Source organism: Perissodus microlepis, chromosome 9, assembly GCF_051167445.1.
Source record: "Perissodus microlepis isolate ML-2025 ecotype Zambia chromosome 9, ASM5116744v1, whole genome shotgun sequence".
NCBI lineage: Eukaryota > Metazoa > Chordata > Actinopteri > Cichliformes > Cichlidae > Perissodus > Perissodus microlepis.
This window is the reverse complement of record NC_140469.1, coordinates 30,690,647-30,713,488: the sequence shown is the minus strand read 5'-3', so window position 1 is coordinate 30,713,488 and position 22,842 is coordinate 30,690,647. Positions and strand designations below refer to the sequence as shown.

The 22,842-nt window shown below is 42.1% G+C and overlaps 1 protein-coding gene across 2 annotated transcripts in view; it reads left to right on the top strand.

Annotated features, from left to right (window-relative positions):
- Positions 1–9,887, top strand: part of LOC146380829 (sodium channel protein type 3 subunit alpha-like) — a 267,758-nt gene extending 257,871 nt beyond the window's left edge. For both annotated transcript variants that reach the window (XM_084939857.1, XM_084939858.1), the window contains exon 32: positions 1,095–9,887. In XM_084939857.1, coding sequence (XP_084795983.1) covers positions 1,095–2,398 — 1,304 coding nt within the window. In that variant the 3' untranslated portion in view covers positions 2,399–9,887. The remainder of the gene's footprint in view (positions 1–1,094) is intronic.
- Positions 9,888–22,842: the final 12,955 nt, after the last annotated feature.

The window sequence follows — 22,842 nt, the reverse complement described above, 5'->3', positions numbered from 1 at the left end:
ATCGGTTCGCGGTCAGTAAGCACAACCAGAATTCATACATAAGGCGCACCGTCGATTTTTGAGAAAATGAAAGGATTTTAGGCCATGCAGCCCCTGTGGGCTAGCTCATTAGCGCGGTTAGCTCGTTAGCACGGTTAGCTCGCTAACACGTTGACGCCGTCCAGCCCCACGCACGGGGCGATCCACGGTAACTCGTTAACGGAGATTTGCCGTGTCCATCTTGTCATTGCCTGCAGGTGAAGCTGTGGGGGAGTTGTGTTCAGTGAAGGACAGGCGAGGCAGAGTAACGTTGCATAGAGACAAAAGTGGACGAAAGAGAGGCAAACTTGCGGCTCCACAAGTATAATTATAACGTAATATATACTATATCGATATAAACGATATTGTCACATCTTATATCTCGTATAAAAATATATCGATATTTCTTTTTTTTAAACTCAATATATTGCCCAGTCCTAGTAAGTAACTGCTGACAAGTTGGAGCCTGGAGCAACCAAAGCAATAAGAAACAGGTTTTTGGTGCTACAACCTTCTTGTGGTAGATAACACGCTGCAGTATCCAGCAACCACTCACCAACTCATTGGGGAACAGTCTATAGGCCTGTGTGACTGAGGCTTCAGGATGACGTACTACGCTGTCAGCTAACACTGGCGAGCTTAGTTAGCACCCTGTGTCCAGAAACTGTATTGGTGCATCCCACAGATACCAGAAGGGTGCATGTTCAACATAGTCAGACTTTCTTTACATTAGCTGGCTTGACTGAAGTCAGACATAAGTGGTGTCATGATTGTTGTAATCAAATTGAACCCAAGATTTCTACTTCAGGATCTGAGCACATTCACATAAAAAGGGGGGGATCTAACATGTCATTTCACTCTTACTCCCAACAAAAATTGGTAACCTTTTCCAACCAGAGACATTATCAGAGAAACAAGTGATAGAAGTGGATAATGAATTAAAAAAACACAATTCTTTGTTTCACAGACCTAAAACAAGAAACAAATCAAATTAGAAGCTCACCCAGGAGTTGCAAATGTTTCTATAAATGCATATAACTGGTGTGACTTACATCTTTGTTGTTTTTTGTTTTCAGGGATCGTGCTTGCTGATATCATTGAAAAGTACTTTGTGTCACCCACACTGTTCAGAGTGATCCGACTGGCTCGTATTGGACGAATTCTGCGCCTCATCAGGGGCGCTAAAGGCATCCGGACGTTACTGTTTGCCCTCATGATGTCCCTTCCTGCTCTCTTTAACATTGGACTTCTCCTGTTCCTTGTCATGTTCATCTACGCCATCTTTGGTATGGCCAACTTTGCCTACGTGAAACGGCAGGGGGGGATCGATGACATGTTTAACTTTGAGACGTTTGGGAACAGCATGATCTGCTTGTTTCAGATCACCACCTCTGCAGGATGGGACAGCCTTCTCAGTCCCATTCTCAACAACTCCCCTGAGGAGTGCGATGCCAACATCCCCCACACTGGCACCACCGTCAGGGGGAACTGTGGGAACCCATCAGTGGGCATCACCTTCTTTGTCACCTACATTATCATCTCCTTTCTGATTGTGGTAAACATGTATATCGCCATCATCCTGGAGAACTTCAGTGTTGCCACTGAGGAAAGCACTGAACCCCTTAGCGAAGACGACTTCGAGATGTTCTACGAGGTCTGGGAGAAGTTCGACCCGGAGGCCACGCAGTTTATCGAGTACTCCAAGCTGTCCGACTTTGCTGACTCGCTGCTAGAGCCGCTGCGCATCGCCAAGCCTAACAAGATCAAACTGATCTCCATGGACCTGCCCATGGTCAGTGGAGACAAAATCCACTGCCTGGACATCCTGTTTGCCTTTACCAAGCGTGTCCTGGGCGAGTCAGGAGAGATGGATGCCCTCAAGCAGCAGATGGAGGAGAAGTTCATGATGGCGAACCCGTCCAAGATCTCTTATGAACCCATCACTACAACTTTGAGGCGCAAGCAGGAAGAAGTCTCCGCCACCATCATCCAGAGGTGTTACCGCAGACACCTTGTGAGGCGACAGCTGAAGGCCGCCTCCTACATGTACCGCCAGATCACCACACCTCGGCATGCGGGAGGGGAAGGTGAACAAGGAGGTGAAGTAGTGTTTGGGGAGGATGCGCCTGAGAAAGAAGGGCTGATTGCCACCATGATGAGGGAAAACTACGGCTCAAGCATGTTAGGGATCGAGCGCTCAGAGACGATTTCCTCCACCTCATCTCCACCTTCATATGACAGCGTAACACGGGCCACATCCGAGATCTTTCAACCGCTCGCTGTCAAGACAGAAACTGTTGCCGACACTGCAGGCAGCGAACAAAGTGAACAATCGCAGTCAGAAATCACCCATGACAGACAGCAGGAAACGACGCCATAGCAGGAACAGAAAAGCAAAAAAATAATTAACAAATGAGGATTTTCTCATTTGAGGTTGGCCTGTTTATTCTTTTGTTTACTGAATGTACCATAGCTGAGAACGCTGAAGCGGCAGCAGAAAGAAGCTATGAAGAACTACGAGGAGCCTGCAACATGGAAGAATTACTACCTTTAACGTCATTTCCTGTTCCCTGGAGAAAGTGTTTTGGGAGTTTCCTGAAGGGAAGCAAAGCAACTGCAAAACAGAGAGGGTAACCCTGTCTGTCAGGTCAACTCTGCCTTTGTTGGAGTAATAGACAGTAAAGGAAAACCTACTCTTGGGTCAACCAGAACCGGGAGTTTAGAACAATGACCTTTCACCAAAGCTACAGGTGGTCAGAGGGGGCAGAGCAACTATATCACAAATGTATCCATCATTTTTTGGCCTGGGGAGTTTGTGCCTTCCCACAGTTGATCAATATTCTCAGAGTATGTTTGGTTGTAAGAGTGACGGCGGTGTTTCTCAACACGTTAAGGGTCGATGGCGTTCTGACTGACACTCGAGAGAGAGGAGGGAAAATAATGACAACGTGATTTCAAAACAATGTTTTCGTAGTAAAAGTACGTTGTTGATGTTACCAGTCTTTTAATAGCGGTACAATTATTACTATTTTTTATATTTTTTAGAGTAAGTTGAAGAAAACCAGTTAGCGGTCTCTCTTTTGACTTCGGAGTGGCACTAGCTATGAAAAAGTGGCTGAACTACCATGTTGTAATAGATGAGAGGAGAAGGTGCGGTCAGGAAAAAAAATCTCAAAAACCTGAATCTTCATCTGTTTTTGTTGGCAGTTTTGCACTTTTTGAGTTTACACCTGCTCTCGCTTTACTGCACCTGGGCGAAGGCACAGTGTAGAAGAGCCTGGGATTTCATTATTTTTCTTCTCAAAACTTTTTGCGACAACACCAAAAAAATGACACAAGTGCACAATGAGATTTTCTACATGGTCCCACACTCTTCTAACACGCATCTTTGCCCAGTGGTGGACGCCCTCATACTCAGCAGTTTGTTGGCTTGTGGGTGATTTGTCTAAAAGTCATGTTAGATATTCCGGCTTCACTTCCCTATAACCTGAAGCGGAAGAGTCCTATTTCACTGTCACCACACTGAGTGGGGAGAAAAATGAAGCTTACTGGCTTTCATTGATTGAGGATGCATGATTTAGGAATAAGTTTTATGGAATGCTTTGAAAAACACCTGCCTGGGTGGAAGGAAAATAAGAGGCTTGTCAACTGTAGTGTTATTCTCCTATGCCAAAAATAGTCAAGACTGCAGGTGAATTTACTCTTTTTTTATATTATTCAGTTTAGTAAAAGCATCAGACTGCTGGTTTAACACCAGCCTAGCACAAATTCAAAATAGGTTTAAGCATGCAGGAAACCACCAGTCTTTGCTTTTTAACAACTGAACAAAGACATGTAATAATAATAATGATGATGGTAATAATAATAATAATAGTCGTAGATTTTATATAGCTTTTTCCTAACAATGTTACAAAGCGCTTCATAGAAAGAATCAAAAAGCAAAATAAAAACATCAGAACAAAGAGGTTAAAAAAAAACCTACAAAAATGACCACAGGTCAGAAGTAAAAGATCAATTCAAAAGGAAGCAAGACAGCAATAACAAGCGCAGAACACTGAGATTCATGCAGGACACCTGTTAGCCTATTTTAATGCCATGAATGCCTCCTTTCATTTTTTTTCTTTTCCTGAGAGCATTTGATGTCTCTGTACAAACTGAACACTGTCAACTTTTATGACAAATCACCCGCTGTCATTCAGCATCTGTCTGGTCTGAGTTCGGCTCGGCACAAACCGGCTTTAAGGTCCTGGTGGTGTCAGCCAACTCTGACTACAGAGCGACAATCAGCTCAGCACATCTGCATCAGGATTTCTCCCCATTTGGTTTCATGAAAAGCTAAAAAGGTCACGCTGACTCTCGTGTTTGACCATCACCAGTGTCCTGGAACAACCTTATCTTGAAAACTCAACAGCAATATGACGATGTTGAAGAAACCAGAGACTGCACAAAAGGCAATGAAACTCTGTTACTTTGCCAAAATTTTAGTATTTTGTTCCTGACTAGCTGTCAGTGTGACAGAAGTATGAATACTCTTGGTACTGTCAATGAATAACGCAAGAGGTCACACGCCTCCCTGTGGAGATACACTTCATGTAAATGAGGCTCAGTAATTCACACACATTTTTCTTCCCATTAACCAAATTTTATCGGAATTTGGTTGCAATTCAGTCAGAGATCCAGAAGGGGGCGCTGGCAAGACTGTCTTTAGTGAAAAAGGGTGAATGGAGCTAAACAGCTAAGTTAATGACTTCCACCTGCTTCCATTCAAAAACATCTATATTACTTTTCATAAATCCAGCATCAACAGCATGTCTGAAATTAATCAAAACAACACTTATGTTCGTTTTTTCTCACAGTTAAGCCGGTTTTGCACATTAAACACTAGCATGCTGCTAATGGGTGCTGATTACTTAAGCAATTGGGATGGAACGTCCTCCCGCCATGGCAGCAGAAACCCCGTCAGAAGTTCCCATGTCGTGAAGTTGTGAATCTCTAATAATCACAGAAAGAGATTCTACTACAATAGAAACCTGTAAAAAAAAAAAAAAATCGAACTCCACTCATTGTCTTGAGCCCTTCTACCGAAAAAAACATGCAAACTTTGGGAAGAACATTTTTTCCTCGAAAATTGTTAATTGTTGTTCTACTGCCCAGTTCACTCTGGATGAGCTCAACACCGCCCCCTATGGAGCTCGAAGACCACAGAGCTCTCTGTGGTGCTGGACGTTCAGCTGCCAAAATATATGAACTATTTACAGCTTCAGATTAATCCATAAACCACAAATAACATCTTTCATTTTTTTATCCCAGTTGTTCAATGATTATACATTTCGGGTTTATCCAGGACACTGAAAGCTTTACTGCTTCATTTTTTCTCCAAATGAAGCATTTCATTTCAGTGTGAGGAGATAAATTGGTGAATTCTGACTCCTACGTGGAGAATTTATAGCTTTAGTTTTTACTGAAAATATCAAATAATTCAAAATGAACCTTCTGTGGTGAAATAGGTGTGCCCATTTTTCTAGGTGCAGATTTTATATTCAGCACATTGAAGACTTTGCTGATGTCATTTTTTTCCCCCAATGATTGAAAAATCAACTCTTCAAAACCAAAACACCGCTTCATTTATTTATTTATTTATTTATTCATCTACTTTTTTGGGAAGATTTTCAGGTCAATTGCTTTATTTTTATTTTATTTATCTTTTTTATGATAATTATTTTTGCATTTTGGCTGGAGGAGGAGAGGAGGTCGGGCGAGACGGCTCTTTATCTATTTTGCACAGAGAAACAAAAAAAAAAAAAACTAACAAAACAAACACAAACCGCGTCAAGCAATAACGGTTTGCAGATACCTTTTAACTGAATTCTTGAGTAACGCTTGACTTTACAGATGCTTTTTCTCACTGTATGTGTCTGTGGATTAAAGGGAAAAATCCCACACTAACACTTTGAGCATTTGGTGGAATCTGATTAGCCGGATGCAGCACTGATGGCGTTACTGTGGACTTACAGACACACGGGTCCATACAGTGGCACGAAGCCGACGTGAAGCAGCGTTACCGCTTGTTTTTATTAAGACGAAGTGTCAAAGTGTGCGTGTACAGCATTTGTTCAGTCTGCTTCAATATTTCAAACAACCTCTCTCTCTCTGTCTCTGTCGTTGTGGTCACCCGAGGGATCTTTACTAAACGCTTTCCTAGACTAATTTTAAAAAGGAAAAAAAGTAGAAAAAAATTTTACTGGCACCGTCTGGACTCTATTTCTACTAGATTCTATTGAGAATAGATAACGATATAAACTAGGTAAATACTAATACACTGCTGAACTGTGCTGCGAGGCGTATTTAATAATAATAATAATATTTCAGGTTGCAGTTGTGCTGAAGGGCTGTTTTCAGTAGCAATAGACCCAGAGTGTGCCTGCTACACATGAACCCCATCACTCCAAGCCATGCTTTACCATTGGTTGATTGATAATATGCTTGACTGATTGGTGAGCCAGTTGATTTTTCTGATTTCTTGACTGGTTTCATGTTTGGTTGGTTGATGAATTGATTCTTATGGTTTTTGATCATTAACACAGTCTCCACAGTCCCCTCCCCTGCATCACTGCTGTGACTCTTCCTCATAACCTATCGAACAAACAGCACAGAGAGCTAACAGGCTGACGTCACTTTTAACTGTCAAAAAGGTCCAGATTCACTAACGTCTGCAGAAAGGGTGCAGTTTTGTCAGGAGAGCTCATGCTGGCATGTAATTCCATACTGAGATGTTAAAATGGAGACAGCTGAATAAGAAAACATCCAGCTGTTTAATTCCCATAAACTGCATATAAAAGATGAACATAGCTACCATGAAATCCCTTACTGGCTTGCCAAGTCTCATTTTTCAAGTTTCAGGCAGGAAGGCTTGTCCATCTTAGGTTTTTGAAATGTCTTGAGGCAGGCAAGCAGGATTAGGCCCTCACTAACCTGAATGCTGATCTGACTGTTTCACTCTAATAGGGCCACAGTTTTCTAAATGAACACCATGTTTTGTTCAAGAAGCGACTGAGAGAAATAAATCCATCAGGAAACTTTTAAGCAGTTTAAGTTGCCGCACCCTGTGATTGCTTTGGTTGCTAGCAGATTGCTCATATTTTGCATGAAATACATCAATACGTCCACTAACACTTGCCAACTACTCACAAGCAGTAATGAAACCAAGACTGTGGGAACTTGTGGCCATCTTCTAGCAACCAAAGCAATTGCAGTAAAGTTTTCAGTCCAGCAGCGTATACCTCTTTGAAATTGAGTTCACCTGGAGATGTTGGGTGAACTCAGTGCGAAAGAATGCAAATTTTCCTGTAGCAACCTGGCTGGTCTCCAAGCCTGACGTCTTAGGTCTCTGACAGCAAAAATCTGGTTTTCTAACAGGACTATCAATTATAAAATGAAGATCATGTTTTAATCTGTAAGACTTGAAACTAGCGACTGTGATCATAAAGGATAAGTAAACCGTTTACTGAGCTTATAGATCAAATTTCCAGTAGACCTGTACACTCACTACCAAATCTGGAACAAAGACAGCTTCACTAGAACTTTAAAAGAGGACGGTGATTTTCTTTTAGAGCTGGCTTGAACCCTTTCAGAGGACCAGAAAGAAAAACAGAATTTCTTCAGAGTGTTTCAAGGTCAATAAAGATATCAGCAAAGGGCTTTTGTAGAAAAGAACAGTCATCAAATTAAAGGCTCAGTTATTGGCATTAGTCTACTTAGATTTCAAACAGAGATCTGCTCATGAACTCTTGAATCCCGTTTTCAAAGATTGTTTAAATCCTTCCAAAATTACCTAAAGCTATCAACACAATGCATGTAAAACATCAATACTGTGCTCGAGAGATATCAGACGAAGTTGAGCTGTCTTTGTAGTGAGACAGTGTAGCCTTTATTTAACCAGGTGAGTCACTCAAAGCATATTCACATTTACAAGGACAGCCAGGGAATGGCAAAGCCTCAAGAGTTTACAAGAAACATACTCTAGTTGTTGCCCCTGATCATGGACGTTTCAGTTCAAGTTTACAAAGATAATTAGTTTATTTAGGATTTAGGATTCATCAGTAAAACAGGAGGCCCAGCTTTGAGACAAATCCATTTTTTTATGCTTTGAGAAGCTTCTTGAAAGCTCAAACCTCCAGGGTTTGCTACTGGAGGCATCCTGTTAACAGCGTTGTAGTTTGTGCAATGCCAGTCTACAGCTCCAGGGTGATATTACTTGGTGGATACTGCTTGGCAACCTCATCTTGACATATCCAGCTCTCTCAAACTGATATTCAGTATTTGCTGCAGTGGAAAAAAGAAAACTGCACAAGCTTTCGTCAGAGTGTTGCTTCAGTGAATCTGGACCTCAGACTTTGGTTTGCACTGAGCACAAAAACACATTCAAACACTTACTGCAATCACTGGGACAGTTGGCTGCTCAGAAGTTTGTTCACCTGAAACAAACAACGAAGCAATTACAGCAGCTAAACAAAGAGCAGCTTTGTCCCTGAACAGTCTGTACAAGGGAAAGTAACAAAGCCTTCTAAATAACCTCCAAAATGTTTGAGCACTCAGAATGAAAAACAGAAAAAAATCTGTCTGCTTTATGATTTTTCCTGCTCTGATATGATAAACTGTTCAAAGTCTGAGCAAATTAAACACCATCTTTGCTCCAAGCTGTGGGTCAGACCATGTGGTGCTACTGAGGGGTTTGGAAGAGTCCATTTTATGAAGGGAGGGGGGTGTTTAAAACACAAACTGAGAATCTCTGCTCCTTTTTGCCTTCTTTCCCCTGTTTGAAAACCAAAAGCTGCTTCATCATCCGCGAAACAAAACGACAAACACCCATACGGAGGAAATGCACAGAAAACCAGAGGTTTCATTGTTCTCTATAATTGCTATTCTTACTATTAACTGTGTGATAAATGCAATACAACAGTTGTGTAAACAGGCAGTGAGTGATGTTGTATCTTATTTACAGTATGAGGATAATAAAAATGATGCTTTTGGGGTTTTTTTTATTATTATTATTTTTCCCGCCGTCATGGGTTTGGTTTTCCCAGGCATCTTCTCACTGCTTAAACCACAGTCGTCCCATTTACACCGTCACTGGTTTCACAGCGGGCGGCGGCGAACTGGTTTGCAGATTTCCAGTGTCATATCAGTCCCAAAGAAACCTCATATCTTGAGAAAGCTGCCTTTTTCTTAGGAAAGGGGGGGAGTTTGAATATTTCCCTTTCTGACACCTCTCGAATCCTTTTATTCCACACGAGAAAAACAGGAACATTTCTCTTATTGTCACCTTTGGGATAAAATGAGGCCACAAATAGTAGAAGTTGGAAAATATGCTTCACTAAGTTGACGATAAGAGGTTTCATGATACAAGTAGTTTTAGTGCTTTCGCTGGAAAACATTAAACTTTATAGCTGGAGGGTTAAAACCTTGTAACTCCTGAAATTTAAGGCTTGAATATATACGGAAATTAAGAAATAGCAAAGTAATGAGCACAACTTTTAAAGTCCAAATTGGAACAGTGTCCATCACAGTTGTGTCATTTTCTAAAAACACAAAACCCAAAAACAATAAGTTACAACGTTTTCCTCTGACTTCAGTGGTACTCGCCGGTGAAACCTCGGTGTAAAGGAGGCGAAAGCCGTGCCTCAGTGACCCCACCCTGGTGTTTTAGAGACAATAATATTTACAATTATAATTATAATATGAATATATATAAATATATATATACTTTTTAGTACTTTGAGTTGAAATACTTTTTAGTATTTTGCAAATACATGTCTCTGTATATAAAAGAAAAGCCTCCTGTAATAAACAAGAAAAAATTTAATACTGAATCTGTTGTGGTGGTTTTATTTTGTGTGCTGTGTGAAAACTGGATATATGTGTGATCCAGGTCCACCACCAGGGGACTAGTGACCCATCTATAGTTAGGTGTACAATTTGGCAGCAAAGGGTCAGCCTACTTCCTGGTGGGTAGGCCACGCCCTCTAATGGCCCCGAGCTGTGAGTAACAACTGAAACGATGAGTTTATGGATGCCAGCAGAGTAAATGAGCTTCCTCTGGTGCTTGCTGGTGTCTGGACACAGCCTTAATGATAGGATGAGGAGCTTGTATATTCAGGAGGTGCTCAGAGTAGAGCTGCCACTCCTCCACCTCACACAGAGCTGGTGGAGGGGGTTCAGCATCTAACCAAGGTGCCTCCTGGACGCTTCCTAGGTGAGGTGTTTTTGGCAAGCCATACTGGAAGGAGACCCCAGGGTAGACCAAGGACACGCTGGAGAGATCAGGAAATCACATGATAGGGTGGGGTTAGATTTCACAATGAGCTCACCCGAAACCCTGGCTGATTGTGACCCACGCCTGTTGTCACACCTCGGCTCATGTGATTAGGTAGAGGATCTTCAGGGGGTCCTTTTGACCCTCTTTGGGAGGAAACTCCCACGGGGTTTAAATCTGGGACTCTCCACCATTTGACCGTAGAACTGAAGAAGCTTCTCGAATGAGAGGTGAAACGTCTTCAAGCAACCCAAAGAAGTCCAGACGCTTTTCTTTCCAAGCTCCTTAGACTACGATGACATGGATGACTGAGAACCTTCACAGACATAATCTCTGCAGAGCCACAGTGGGCAAAGTCCTTGTTTGTGTTTACACTTGTCTGCTGCCCTCATTCGTCCAGCGTCATGAGGGAAACTGAGCTCATCACGTTGGACCTGGAACTACTAAATCTTTAACAACAGTTGCTTTTACTAAAACACAGAAAGCAGAGAAGACTTCAGAGCTGACTCAGTCTATACACAGACTATCAGCACGATAAAAATAAGAAGAAAAGAACAGCTTAAACTGGTAGAATACATATTACTGCAGAAGCAGGAAGACACAATGAAAGCCTGTTAGGCTGTGTTTCGGTCTTATCCTTAAACTAACCAATATAATGTCTTTAGAGTACCTTATATTACTACCAAACACACCTGTCACAGCTGTCGAAGTCTCTGTAGTTGTGGGGTCCTGCAGAAGTTACCACATTTAATGTCAGACACATTAACAGTGTTCATTAAGTAGTGGAAGTACTTGCATTACTTTATGCTGGGGTGGTAATAAGGCTCTGCCAGCTACGCCATATTTTGAAGAGGCAGCTGCGAGCGAGTTAAAGTTCGAGAGCCTTGGTTCTTGGTTCACGGTCCGGACGGGCAGCTCAGCTCAAGTAGCTGAGATGAAGACTAGCAGACAGTCAGGACAGGTGTGTCCTGACACCTGTCAATTACTGTCCCCATCCCCCTCCCTTCATTATCCCTGCTGATGAACACATGTTTTTAAGAGCAGGGGGGATCCATCCACAGTGGCTGTGAACATGTTTATTTCTGCTGTAAAGTTGGACATTTTAACACTGGTGTCTGTGGAGACCAATGTTCCCTCTAATGTTTCATGTGTCTGAGCGAACACACAAACTCCCTGAGTGGACACTTGGACCACTGTGAGCGACAGCAGACGTGTGCACTGTGGTCACGCCAGCATCCAATCCATCCAAGTTACATGTTTATTAAAATAATCAAATTACAGCATTTATGTTAGACTACTTTTAATTAACTGCTTTAGCCCACTTACAATGAAAAGAAATCTTGTTCATGACCTGTGTAGCATGTTAACACTATTGGAAGTAAAAATAACTTGAACTCCAATTTTGAAAACACAACTTTCTTTCTTCTTCTTCTTCTTTTTTTTTTTATAAAGCTCTGACTGTATTATGAGTCTGTGGTCTGGGAGAGAGTCTGTAACTCTGTCTGCAAAATACAGGATATAATGGCCAATGTTGGGTAATTAATTATATAGTTACTTCTTCAAAAAAGTAACTGAGTTATGCAAACAACAAAGTTTTTTGCAGCTGTTTACCTAAAAATGCAGCCAAGGCATTTTTTAAAAATAAACATTTCAAACTATTTACAGAACAATCAGCTGTTCTGCATCAAATCTGATGCCACACAAATTATTTGTGCCGCTCCAAAAAATAATTTCTGTCCACTATGAGATGAAGGAGAACAACAGCCTGATACCTGCAGGCCTGACAGCAGCAGATGTATCACTGCTGTAACACCTGTAACATTCAGCAGTCGCCTCATTGTTCCGACACACATAACAAAACTACTGACTACACTACACACTAACTACACAAGATTTGCGCTAAACGTCTCAAAACACCGCCGTCACTCCTAAAACTTCCCCCTTCCTAAACAACTAAATGCCATGTTGCCATATAAATTTTTGATTGGTCCACATGGTACATTTTTCGACCAATAGGAAAGGGAGAGGGGGTGTTTTTGGTTTCGTCTTTGCTCACAGGCTTTCAATTGTTTTCCTAATAAAACGCAGTTTTTACCGTTTCTTCCCGCAGTAAATATAAACAACGACAGTATTCAGGAAGAAAAACAAACATTGCAGATATTTTTATCACAACTCTGGTTTTACGTGGCCGATCAACACAATTTAAAAACTGGTATAAAGTCCACACTTTTCCCGTCAGTTGTTCCGTCTGTCCTGCTCACATCTCCAATGGTTGTACACGTTGTCATTAACGTGGCTTCACTACACATCAGCCGCTTTGCTCGCTAAAACACCGGTGTCGGCAGACGCTGTCATAGCCTGTCAACGACGTTGATTAGCTGCGTATATACGAATGTGAATCGCATTATTGGCTGGACTATGGGATAAGGTGACATCGTTCTGTTCCCATACAGGAGCAGCCAGTCACTGACTAACACTGCAAAACAGAATTGTTAAAGTTTTTATTTTAATTGTAATTCAGGTTAGATTTTTTTTGTTTGCAACGCAGATTTTCTGTGTGCAGAGGCGCCAGCAGTGCGCAATTGCGCACGCGCGCAGCTTAGAGGGAACGTTGGTGGGTACTGAGTTGCTTTTGGAGTTAGCCCTGAAGAGGACACCAGAGAGCTTCATGTTTCAGCCCTGGAGGCTGATGCTGGGTGGAGGAGGCATTACCAACTTCAGTTCACTATGTAATGAGCTAAAGTCAGTAGAGACAGAGTCAGGTGTACAGAAGGCCGCACAGCCTCTCAACATCAAGGTTTTTATTGTTGGTAATGTTACTCTGTCTTCATTTTCCTAAAATAACCCCACCCCCACATTGTTTGTGAGCAGATGAGTGGAGCATCCCGGCTTCATTTCCAGGTTGGACAGACGGGTGGGCGGACGTGCAGGTTTATGGCGTCGGGTAGCTCTCCGTCCTCACAGCGGACTGTTTTTGCACACTACTGTGTGCATCCATCTCCCTGTGCTTCCTCCCTCCATGTCGGCTTTGGCGCCAGTTCGCCTCTGCACGTCATGCCTGCTTACGCTGCCCACTTTTGTCATGAAGCTGAACTCGTGATCTAATGCTGTGTGTGTGTGTGTGTCAGAGCAGATTGAGGATGACGCTTGAAGCTGCTGTTGGAAACCCATCTGCTGTGTTACCCTCTGCCTCTTTGTGGCCCTCCTGTTTCACCTCCCTCAGTATTATGAGGTATTGTTTCATTCAGGAGCCCGCACAAAGGTGGATTAATCTGCACTCAGCTCATTTTTTAAGCTGAGTTTTAGTGAGATTTCGTCTCTTCTCCTTCGTCAACAGTGGTGCTTTCATCTCTGTCTGGTTTGATTTGAAGCTTTGTTTTTATAAGATATGACAGTTTCTGGCATTCTGCGGGCTAAGGGCTCCGGCTAACAGTTACACATCCTGGGTCCTTTCTGGATCCAAGGACACACTGGAGAGATTACGTCTCTCAGCTGGCTCGGGAATGCCTCGATATGCCCCGGGGCAGCTGAGAACGCTGGCCCAACAACCACACGGACCCCGATGTGCAGCAGAGGATGAATGCATGGATCATGTTTAAGCTACTAACATGTATCTGCATGTAAATCCTCTGACGTGGGCACAATTTTCATTTTGGAACAATTTTTCAACCAAAACCAGACACAAAGCGATCAGGTGTCAGTTATTCAAGGTCAGAGTATTTGCTGGGTTTTGCCGTCATGCTGTGAGCGGTTTTGACTGAGGAGCCGGCGTACTCGTGAACAAAGCTTCTCTGTCTTTTTGAAAGGCTGAAACTTCTGTTTAAAGCCCACCAGCAGCTTTTCCACTCACTGAGTTGTTGTTTGATGACATAGATGACTGCGTTTAAATTGTTTGCTTCATCCGGTCTAAAACCCGAAGACGTTCTGATTTCAGTGAAATGAACCTGCAGGAACGTCCTCGCGTGTCAGAGGCTGAAAACTGCTGTTGGTTAAATAGCTTAAACAGTTCTCATTTACCTTCTGTCAATTAATAGACTTGCTTCAGCTCCACCGATGCCCTCAAGCACACGTGAATACAGACTGAACTCAGTGAACTGCCTTGTTGTTGCCCTTGAGCAAGGCACTGAACTGAGAGAGAGAAATAAAAAGCGTGTGTGCTGACTTGTTTACGTAGTTACATAACCTCATCTCTAGCCCTGAAACGCAGAGAGGGTGCCAGAGTTCCTCAGCATATGTTAAAAGGAGCTTCCCCATCTGTCTGCCTGCCAAAAAGCTCCAATCTTAAAGGAACAGTTTGCTTTAAACGTCGTACGTTTCTGACCACCTTTAAGAATAGTTCTTCTCAATAAAGCCCTCCTTATGTTGTTCATATTTGTTGTTAAATCATCAGCAGCTACTTCTCATTTCATAATATGAACCCACTACCCAGTTAATGTATGGCATCTGAATACTCACCAGAACAGCACCCTCTACCAGCTGTGAGTAAAACAGCTATTTGATGCCTGAGATCCTCAATCCGGCTTTAAGTTAGTGAGGAGGGACCTTCCCGGGGCTCCGGTTCTTTCTTACTATCTTTTCAATTCATGATGTGATGTCCAAACACAGTTTTCCAACGATGTAATTACTGGAAAAGTAACTCCAACAACATATGTAATAGAACAGAATAGCCCTGGGTGCTCCACATCAACTGTGTGGAATGAAATATAAATAGTAGAAAGCAGGAATAATAACAAAAGGAGAAATATGCACAAAATAAGAGAAAGGCACAGATTAGAGGACAGGTTGAAAATATTAACCTGAGGCACCGACCGGAGGGCAATAGGTCAAACAGGTGGTGGGCAGGGTCACATGTGATGGGCCTGGCTTACCTGAGGCAGAAGGATCTGGCGATGGCCTCCAGGGGTGGCAGAGGGCAGCCAGTGATTTTTTGGGTGGTGTTAATTACGGTCTGTGCAGCCTTCCTGTGGCCCCTGCCTACCAGACACCAGGCAGCAGGAGAGGACGCGCTCCACTGAGGAGCAACAGAGGGCCAGCAGCAGCTTCTGCTCCAGGTTATTCTTCTTTAGGACACAGAGGCGCTCCCTCACTAGGGCGATGGTGTTGTGGGTCCAGGTGAGATTAGTGGAGATCAGGAAGACAATAAAAAGGCATAAAAAACACAAAGATGAACGGTAGTTGGGATCTCTGTGCCGCTGCACCCAAATCTACCTCTGGAGGGTGTGTGACAACAGGAATACAGGAATAAATAGGTTTTTTTTTAGCTGATTCTTTTCTGTATATTAACTTTGGTATATTTAATGAAACCATACAAAGGTTACCTTCAAACTATAGTATGTACTTTTTCCAACAGCTCCTGTTTCTCAGGTGGATTTATAACTCTTCTTCTATATGAAGAGTTTGAAGCCTTAAAACAAAGCCAAAAATGAGCGATTTGATTTGGATCAAAAAATAAAGGAAAACAAACTAACAAAAATAAAACTGTGTGAATGATTGCTGTTTACAGTGAACTACTCATCCCATAATGCACTGCAAATCCCAGATTCCACATCCAGTGACTTCCAGACCTTATCCTGTTTATTATCAGAGCCTTGCACAATATTAGCTTGAACGTGTTTGTAGTTTGTGTGTTTCTCCATGGTAACAGCCAATCAACCAATCAGAGAGGTTTCAGTTGTGATTTTTGGATCGTGTGTAGTGTCGCTCTTCTGTGACACTGCAAAAAAAGACTTGTTGTTAAAATGAGGTCGATGTCGTAGTGTGATGGTTTGCACGTTCACCTAACGAGCAAAAACTGTCAGCTTTGATTCTGGGAGCAGGAAGAGGCACTAATCCCTGTGGCATCAAGAAGGACGCCCAGCACAACAATCTGCCAGATCAAACATGTGGAATGAGTCTTTGTGAATCATTTTTTATCTTATAAAGTGGTGGTTTCTACAGGAATGACATTTTGACTTCCAGAGTCTCTGTGTTGAGCTTGTATATTGTGGCGGAGGTGTGGTCCCTGGCTCAGCTGCAGGGAAGGTGCCAGGCAGGTGAGTGGACAGGTGGTGGTGATGGCACAAACAAGCTCTGTACTGCTTTTAGTGACGCGAGTGGTAAGGAGGGAAGGTTCTTCCATCAGACAGTTTGCACAACGCTGAGAGCGGTCAGAAGTGTGTGCCAACCCAAAAAGGACATTGCTGTGGGTCGATAATAAAGCGTGTGTGTGTGTGTGTGTGTGTGTGTGTATACAGGCCCTCGAAGTGGGTTCAGACGGCTTCTTTATACACGTTGCTTCTCCACGAGTGCAGGACACTATTCATAAAAAATTCAAACTTGATTTTTGTTCACAGCGATTTCTGAGATATGTCATACTTTCTATGGCTGATTATCTTCATACAGAAGGAATCATGGCTGTAGGTAACACGCAGATTAAATGGAGATCTTCCCTTTGTGGCACATTGAAGTTTTACCCAGAATGCATGTTTTAAAGTTTTCCTCTGTGCATTTTCAAAAACAGAAACATTCCAGGTATCAGTGTTCGTTTCTGTCCGTCCACATCATAAGCGTTACGTTGGTGCTCTTTTCCAAAGGTTTTTCTTTCTAAAAATGTTAAAATTACAGAAAACTTAAAATATTAACATGTAATGAAACTGGTTACCCAGCGATGAGCACACCTTACACTGCGCAAGGTCAGTCTCTCCTGCGGGATTGTGGGTGTTTTCCTTCCCCGTGGTGCATACTGAGGGCGCCCAGAAGAACTGAAGGCCAAAGATGAGCAGATCATGCTGTGATGACAAAAAGCTGCTTTAACTGCAGGGACGTGCTTCCAGTTTGTCCCTGTAATGTAAATCGATGTATGAATGAAGACGTGGTTTAAGACGGAAGTCTCTGGAAAGTTTTACTGTAAGTCAAAGATGTCAGCCAAATGTTTGCTCCTGCATCAATATGAGTGTGTTCATTAGGGAATCACAAATTTAGTGTATCAGTAATTATTCATCACTAAGTGAATAATAGCAGATATGGGTTTTATAGTTTACTGCAACCAATCGATGCAAACGACATTATAACAGATTCATTTAGAGGAGCACTTTGCCATCTTTCAGCCTGATAGAAACGCAGGGGTTCCTAACACAGCTGTCCTCTCAGACTCAATGTCTAAATGTGACTGCGTGCGATCGTGCAGCAGTTCACAAGCTATCGTTCCCCTCTGCTGATTTTCATAATCTACAAAAACTGAATCTTTTTTTAAACTGAAAATTATTTTCTTTTTGTCATTAAAAATGAACAATAATGGAGAAAATAATTAGCTAATTCCAGCAGACCTTCAGTGGTGAAGAACTGTCGGCTTCTCGTCTTTTCTCACATCTAAATGTGACATCAAACTGAAAGATGTGCAAATGTCTGAGAAGCGATTTCTCCGTCTAATGGATGTCCCAGTAATGACATCTAAACTAAATAAGTGCCTGGAGGTGTTTTAAAGATGACATAAGCCTGTTGTGCAAGTTCTCAAAGTGAAAAAAAAAAAAGATTCGGGGTCATGAGAGTAATAACGACATGTTTTTCTTCTTTTTTTGTCTGTTAGTGTAATAAATGTGGTGAATATAGGGATTGAACCAGCTAAGATAATTATTCCTGCATTTTCCCGCACAGCAACATTCTTGCTGTTGGTCCAGCCAGAACATGTGCATGGGCAAAGCTTAACCAAGGTGAACTCTGAATCTACACTTGAACATCGCACCAAAACACACCTAAATTTGTGTCGTCAGTGGACTTGAAAATGGCACATTTCAGTTTTGATGCTGTAAAACACAGACAGGGAGCTGTGAGAAGCTGCTAAGCTCCACAGAGCAGCTCACGGGTCTCCATATTTAACACTAGAAGCATCATCTTTGACATTAGCGTCACTTTTAAACTCTATTAACGGAAAATCATATTTAACTTGGCTCTGAGTTTTTTTTTCTTCAGCCATTTTCTCTTCTTCATCGTTGTTCACTGTGACTTTGCCTCTCTGCACTTGTTAGGATCAAAGCGCAACACCAGGCAAACACACTGCGATATGAATACACACATACACACGCGCGCGCACTCAGTATATGCAGGACAGTTGCTGATGCAGCATGAAGGAGCCAATCCTGTGATGTCATACGCTTCTTAGTCATAAAACACACAAAGAGATTGTGCGGCGCTATATACTCTGTGGAAGGAAACGTCCTTTAACCCTCCAACTGTCATCTTGCCCCCCCCCCCACTCCCCTCCTCTGTCCTTCACATCTTTTGTAATAAGCGTTGGGGGTCCCATGGGAGACATGCAGTGTGTGTCCTCCATTGGCATGGCAGCGAGGTGTTGATGAGGTCCCGCGATGGCAGACGGGGGAAAGAGTGTGTTCCCCGACCTCAGTCTCCTGAGGGGTATCTCTCTCTCTCTCTCTCTCTCTCTCACACACACTCACTCACTCTCTCTCTCTCTATTTAAAGCTGAACTCATTGATTTATCATTCAGCTGTAATTTGTTTTTTATTTTTGAAGCTTTATTTGTACCTCGTGTTGAAGAGCCAACAATTCATGCAGATTGTCTAAATAATAACCACAATTTTTTTTGTTACGATGTCAGAACAAACCACAGCACATGCCAGAGCTCTTGCTACATGACAGGATTATGGTGCAACCTTCCACAAGGCAGGAAATCTAAAGTGTCCCCGGAGACCGTGGGAGTGTCCTGTGTGGACCTCGATGCTGTGCACTTGGTTTGTTTTTGTTGTTTTACTTGCTTTTAAGGATTAGCAAAGGATTGTGCTTTGTTCTGTCTCACAGTGAAAAGTGTCAGGTTGGGTGTGACATCTCCTTCACACTGATATCAAAGCCTGGATCATGACAGTCAACCACCAAAGGACACGTTTAGGGTAACAGAGACATGCCTGAACTTCACTATTATTTGATGCATCAGGACTGAGAACAGCACAAAATGCAAATAAACATGATGAAGAAAGCATCTGCATTCAGCAGATGCTGTAAAGACAGCTGTAATATATCTCTGAGCAGCACAACTGGGGCAAAAATACAGTACAATGAACAACAGCAGTGATCGACCAAGCTACAGCAAGCCTGTGAAAAACCTGGTGGGAAAAACACACAGAGACAGAAAGCTCTGAGAACAGCATGATTCCCAGAGGGACTGAAAGGTAACAAGTATGTTTCCTTCTTAGAAAAATGGTTACCATTGATACCAGATCAGCTGGATCCCTGGATACCCCCGGAGATAAGAGAGTGCACCACATGCTTGGAAGGAAACCTCAAGAGGATCTTGTCACTGAATCCCTCAGCTACAAGAACACCGTCCAGGTGTTTGTTGCTATGTGGAAAACAAGGAAGGTTGTAAACAGCAACTCATGAACCATTTGTGTCTTTGACAGGAGCTCAAATGTGGCTACAACCAGACTGTCTAATACAGCCGGTCCCACATTTATTAAAAAAAAAAAAAAAAAAAAAAAAGTCTTCTGCTGCTGCCGCCCAACATTTAATGAGAAATCAAACTGAGCTTTCCTTCTTTATTTGTGTTTTCTCCTTGTTGAGGTCGATTCTCCACTGGCAGCTTTCCTCCTCCTGCAGTGCAGCAGTGCCACTGCAAATATTTAAGAATGAATGAAATATGATTAGTGTACAATGAAAGGTATATCAGGACATCGTCAGCATAGAAGTAGATGACAATATTATGTTTTCTTAAATATAGACGAAAGCGGATCTATACAGAATTGAGCCACAAGTTAAGCTAACAGTGTTAGAAGAATGGTTACCAATGCTGGCAGATAAATGACCTATTAGGTAAGATTTCATCCAGTTAAGGCAGAACCACAAACACCCGTACATTTCTCAAATTGAATTCAAGGGAATGATGTCTGATTTAAATGAGTTGGCTTTAAATTATCAAGGACACTAAGACTCAAAATGAAACAGGCTCAAAGTGCAACACTGAAGGTAGATAAACTGGGTGGATCATTATTGAATAATGTAAAATTTACACAGTGCAGCCCTCCTACATTTCTCCTCGAGAAGTTAATTTCATTAAAAATACTTTGGTTATTTAAGCTCAAAATTGCTTTTTGAAGCAGAGGCAAACCCGGCTTTATGAAGCGCATCAGCATCAGTAAAGCAACATTTGGGGAAATTCACCTGTGCAGCACTGAAGCCCAGATATGGATAGTCTGGCTACAGCAGATACTGTGGCTCTGTGCAAACATTTCTCCTGTAAAGATCATTACAACAAACGATGTTTTGGGACCTTTTCAGGTCTTTGGAGACCTGATGGTGCCAAACATGCTCATCTCAGAATCATAGCAGCACCATTTGCTACATCCAATTTGTTTTGATGATTTTTATATTTCAGAACTCTGAACACCTTTTATCATCCAAAGATCCCGTTGAATCAGAAGATCAATCCCTGTCACGTGTTTCACGGTCCAGGTGTAAAACAATGAGGGACAGAGCTGTCACTATAAGATCAGCTTCGTCATCACAACAAGACAGAGCTGATGTGTGCTGCCCAGTCAGAGACAGACGGCCTACTTCCCCCTCTCCAAAGAAAAGCAAACCATAGAGGACAGAAGAGAAAGGAAAAGATGAAAAGAAAGAAAGAACGAAAGAGAGAAAGAGTTGAATGTCAAGCCCACACTAATTGTTTCTATTTTAAAGAACTGAGCTGCTTTCAGACTGATTTAAGGAAGTTGGTGCAAAAAGTGACCTAAAAACAAAGCAAAGAGCCAGCTGACACTCACTGATAACACGCACAGACAGAGAGAGAGAGATCATACACACAGACACACACTCACACACTTACAGACACACAGACACAACGATAACATTCACACACATATTGTGATGTAATTAAACGTAAATTCTGATTGTCTTTTGCATCAGTCGACCCGTCCTGATCTTCAGAAAATTATCAGCTTCAATAAACACACAGATAATAAAGGAAAGGGAAAGAAAGGAAGGAGGAGAAAGGAAAAAAAGCTGAAGAAAAGGAGAAAGAAGAGGAGGCAGAGCAGTGAAAGGCAAAAAGGAAAAAGAAAAAAAGGTGCTTTTGTTTGCAAAAAGCTGCAGCTGTATCGGCCTTTCTGCAGATTTACACTGCCTCCTGCAGGAGGACAAAGACACTGCAGGATTGACGCCAACCAAAAGTAGAATAATAAAGAAATATTTTATAAATGAAATTAAAATAAGAACATCTGAACCACTTTCACTCAGTGTAGACTGAAAAGCAGCTGACCCTTAAACTTCTAAAAAAAAATGTTACCAAGAGGACTAAAACACAAAGAGTGAATCTGACTTCAAGTTTTCAAACATGCAGAGATCCTGTAGCAAATGACATAAGAGGGACTGTTTATTCATGCTAAGCCCGAAGGTTCCCTGTGCTTATATGTAAAACACAGCTTTCTTATATTATATTATATTATATTATATTATATTATGCAGCTTGTGGGGATAGGTTAATTGGATAATCCAAATTGTCACTAGGTGTGAATGTGCAAATGAATGTGAGTGCGAATGGTTGTCTGTCCCTTTGTGTTAGCCCTGCGACAGACTGGCGACCTGTCCAGGGTGTACCCTGCCTCTCGCCCTATGACAGCTGGGATAGGCTCCAGCGCCCCCCGCGACCCTGAAAAGGATAAGCGGAAGCGAATGGATGGATGGATATTATATTATATTATATTATATTATAAAACCATAAAAGAAAGGTGGAGATAAAGGAGACCTCTCTGCTGCCCATAAAGCTTACTTTAGGTTTCTCTTCAGTCACTTTCTCTTCTGGAGTTTGTTAAAAGAAACAACAGAGGAGGAGAGTTAATAAATGAGCTTGATATTCCTTCCATGGGGCCACACTGCCACTTGCTGGACGGTAGAGGAACTGCAAGAGGAGAGGACACTACAAAACTGCCTGACTGAATGCATTGCTGATCACTGCTTCACATTAAGAAATCATTTTAAGAACCTGATATTTGAAAAACAATAATTTGGTGTCATCTAACTTTTTTATGAAAACACAGTACAGTAATATGTATGGATTTATGGCTCAATTCAATCTAAGCTGATGGTCCACTCACAGGTCGGCACCTCTCGTCAGTCTGTCCCCAGTCCTGCTCAACACGTTGTTTAGATGTGCGTGAGAAAAAAAACTGAGCTTTTATCAGCTTCTTTGTCTCTAGTAATGATTGAGGGAAACCAAACACTTAATACATCCAGCTTTTATTAGTTTTTAGAGAGCTGATCTAACGTCACGTCACCCAAAATAACCTCAGAACTGGCTAATAAGGATTTTAACTTGGCAACCGGGACATCTCTGTCTGTAGAAGAGGTACAATAAATAGCAAAGTGTTCATTGCCTCCAGGACTGATCAATAAAAATATATTCAATATTTTTGGCAGACACACTGCAGTGAAGGAAGCCAGAGGAGAATCTTTAATGTAAATCAGTACTACACCACCTGTCATAGCGGTCCAAAGTTAGGGCCAAAATCTGAGATCGGTTCAGTCCA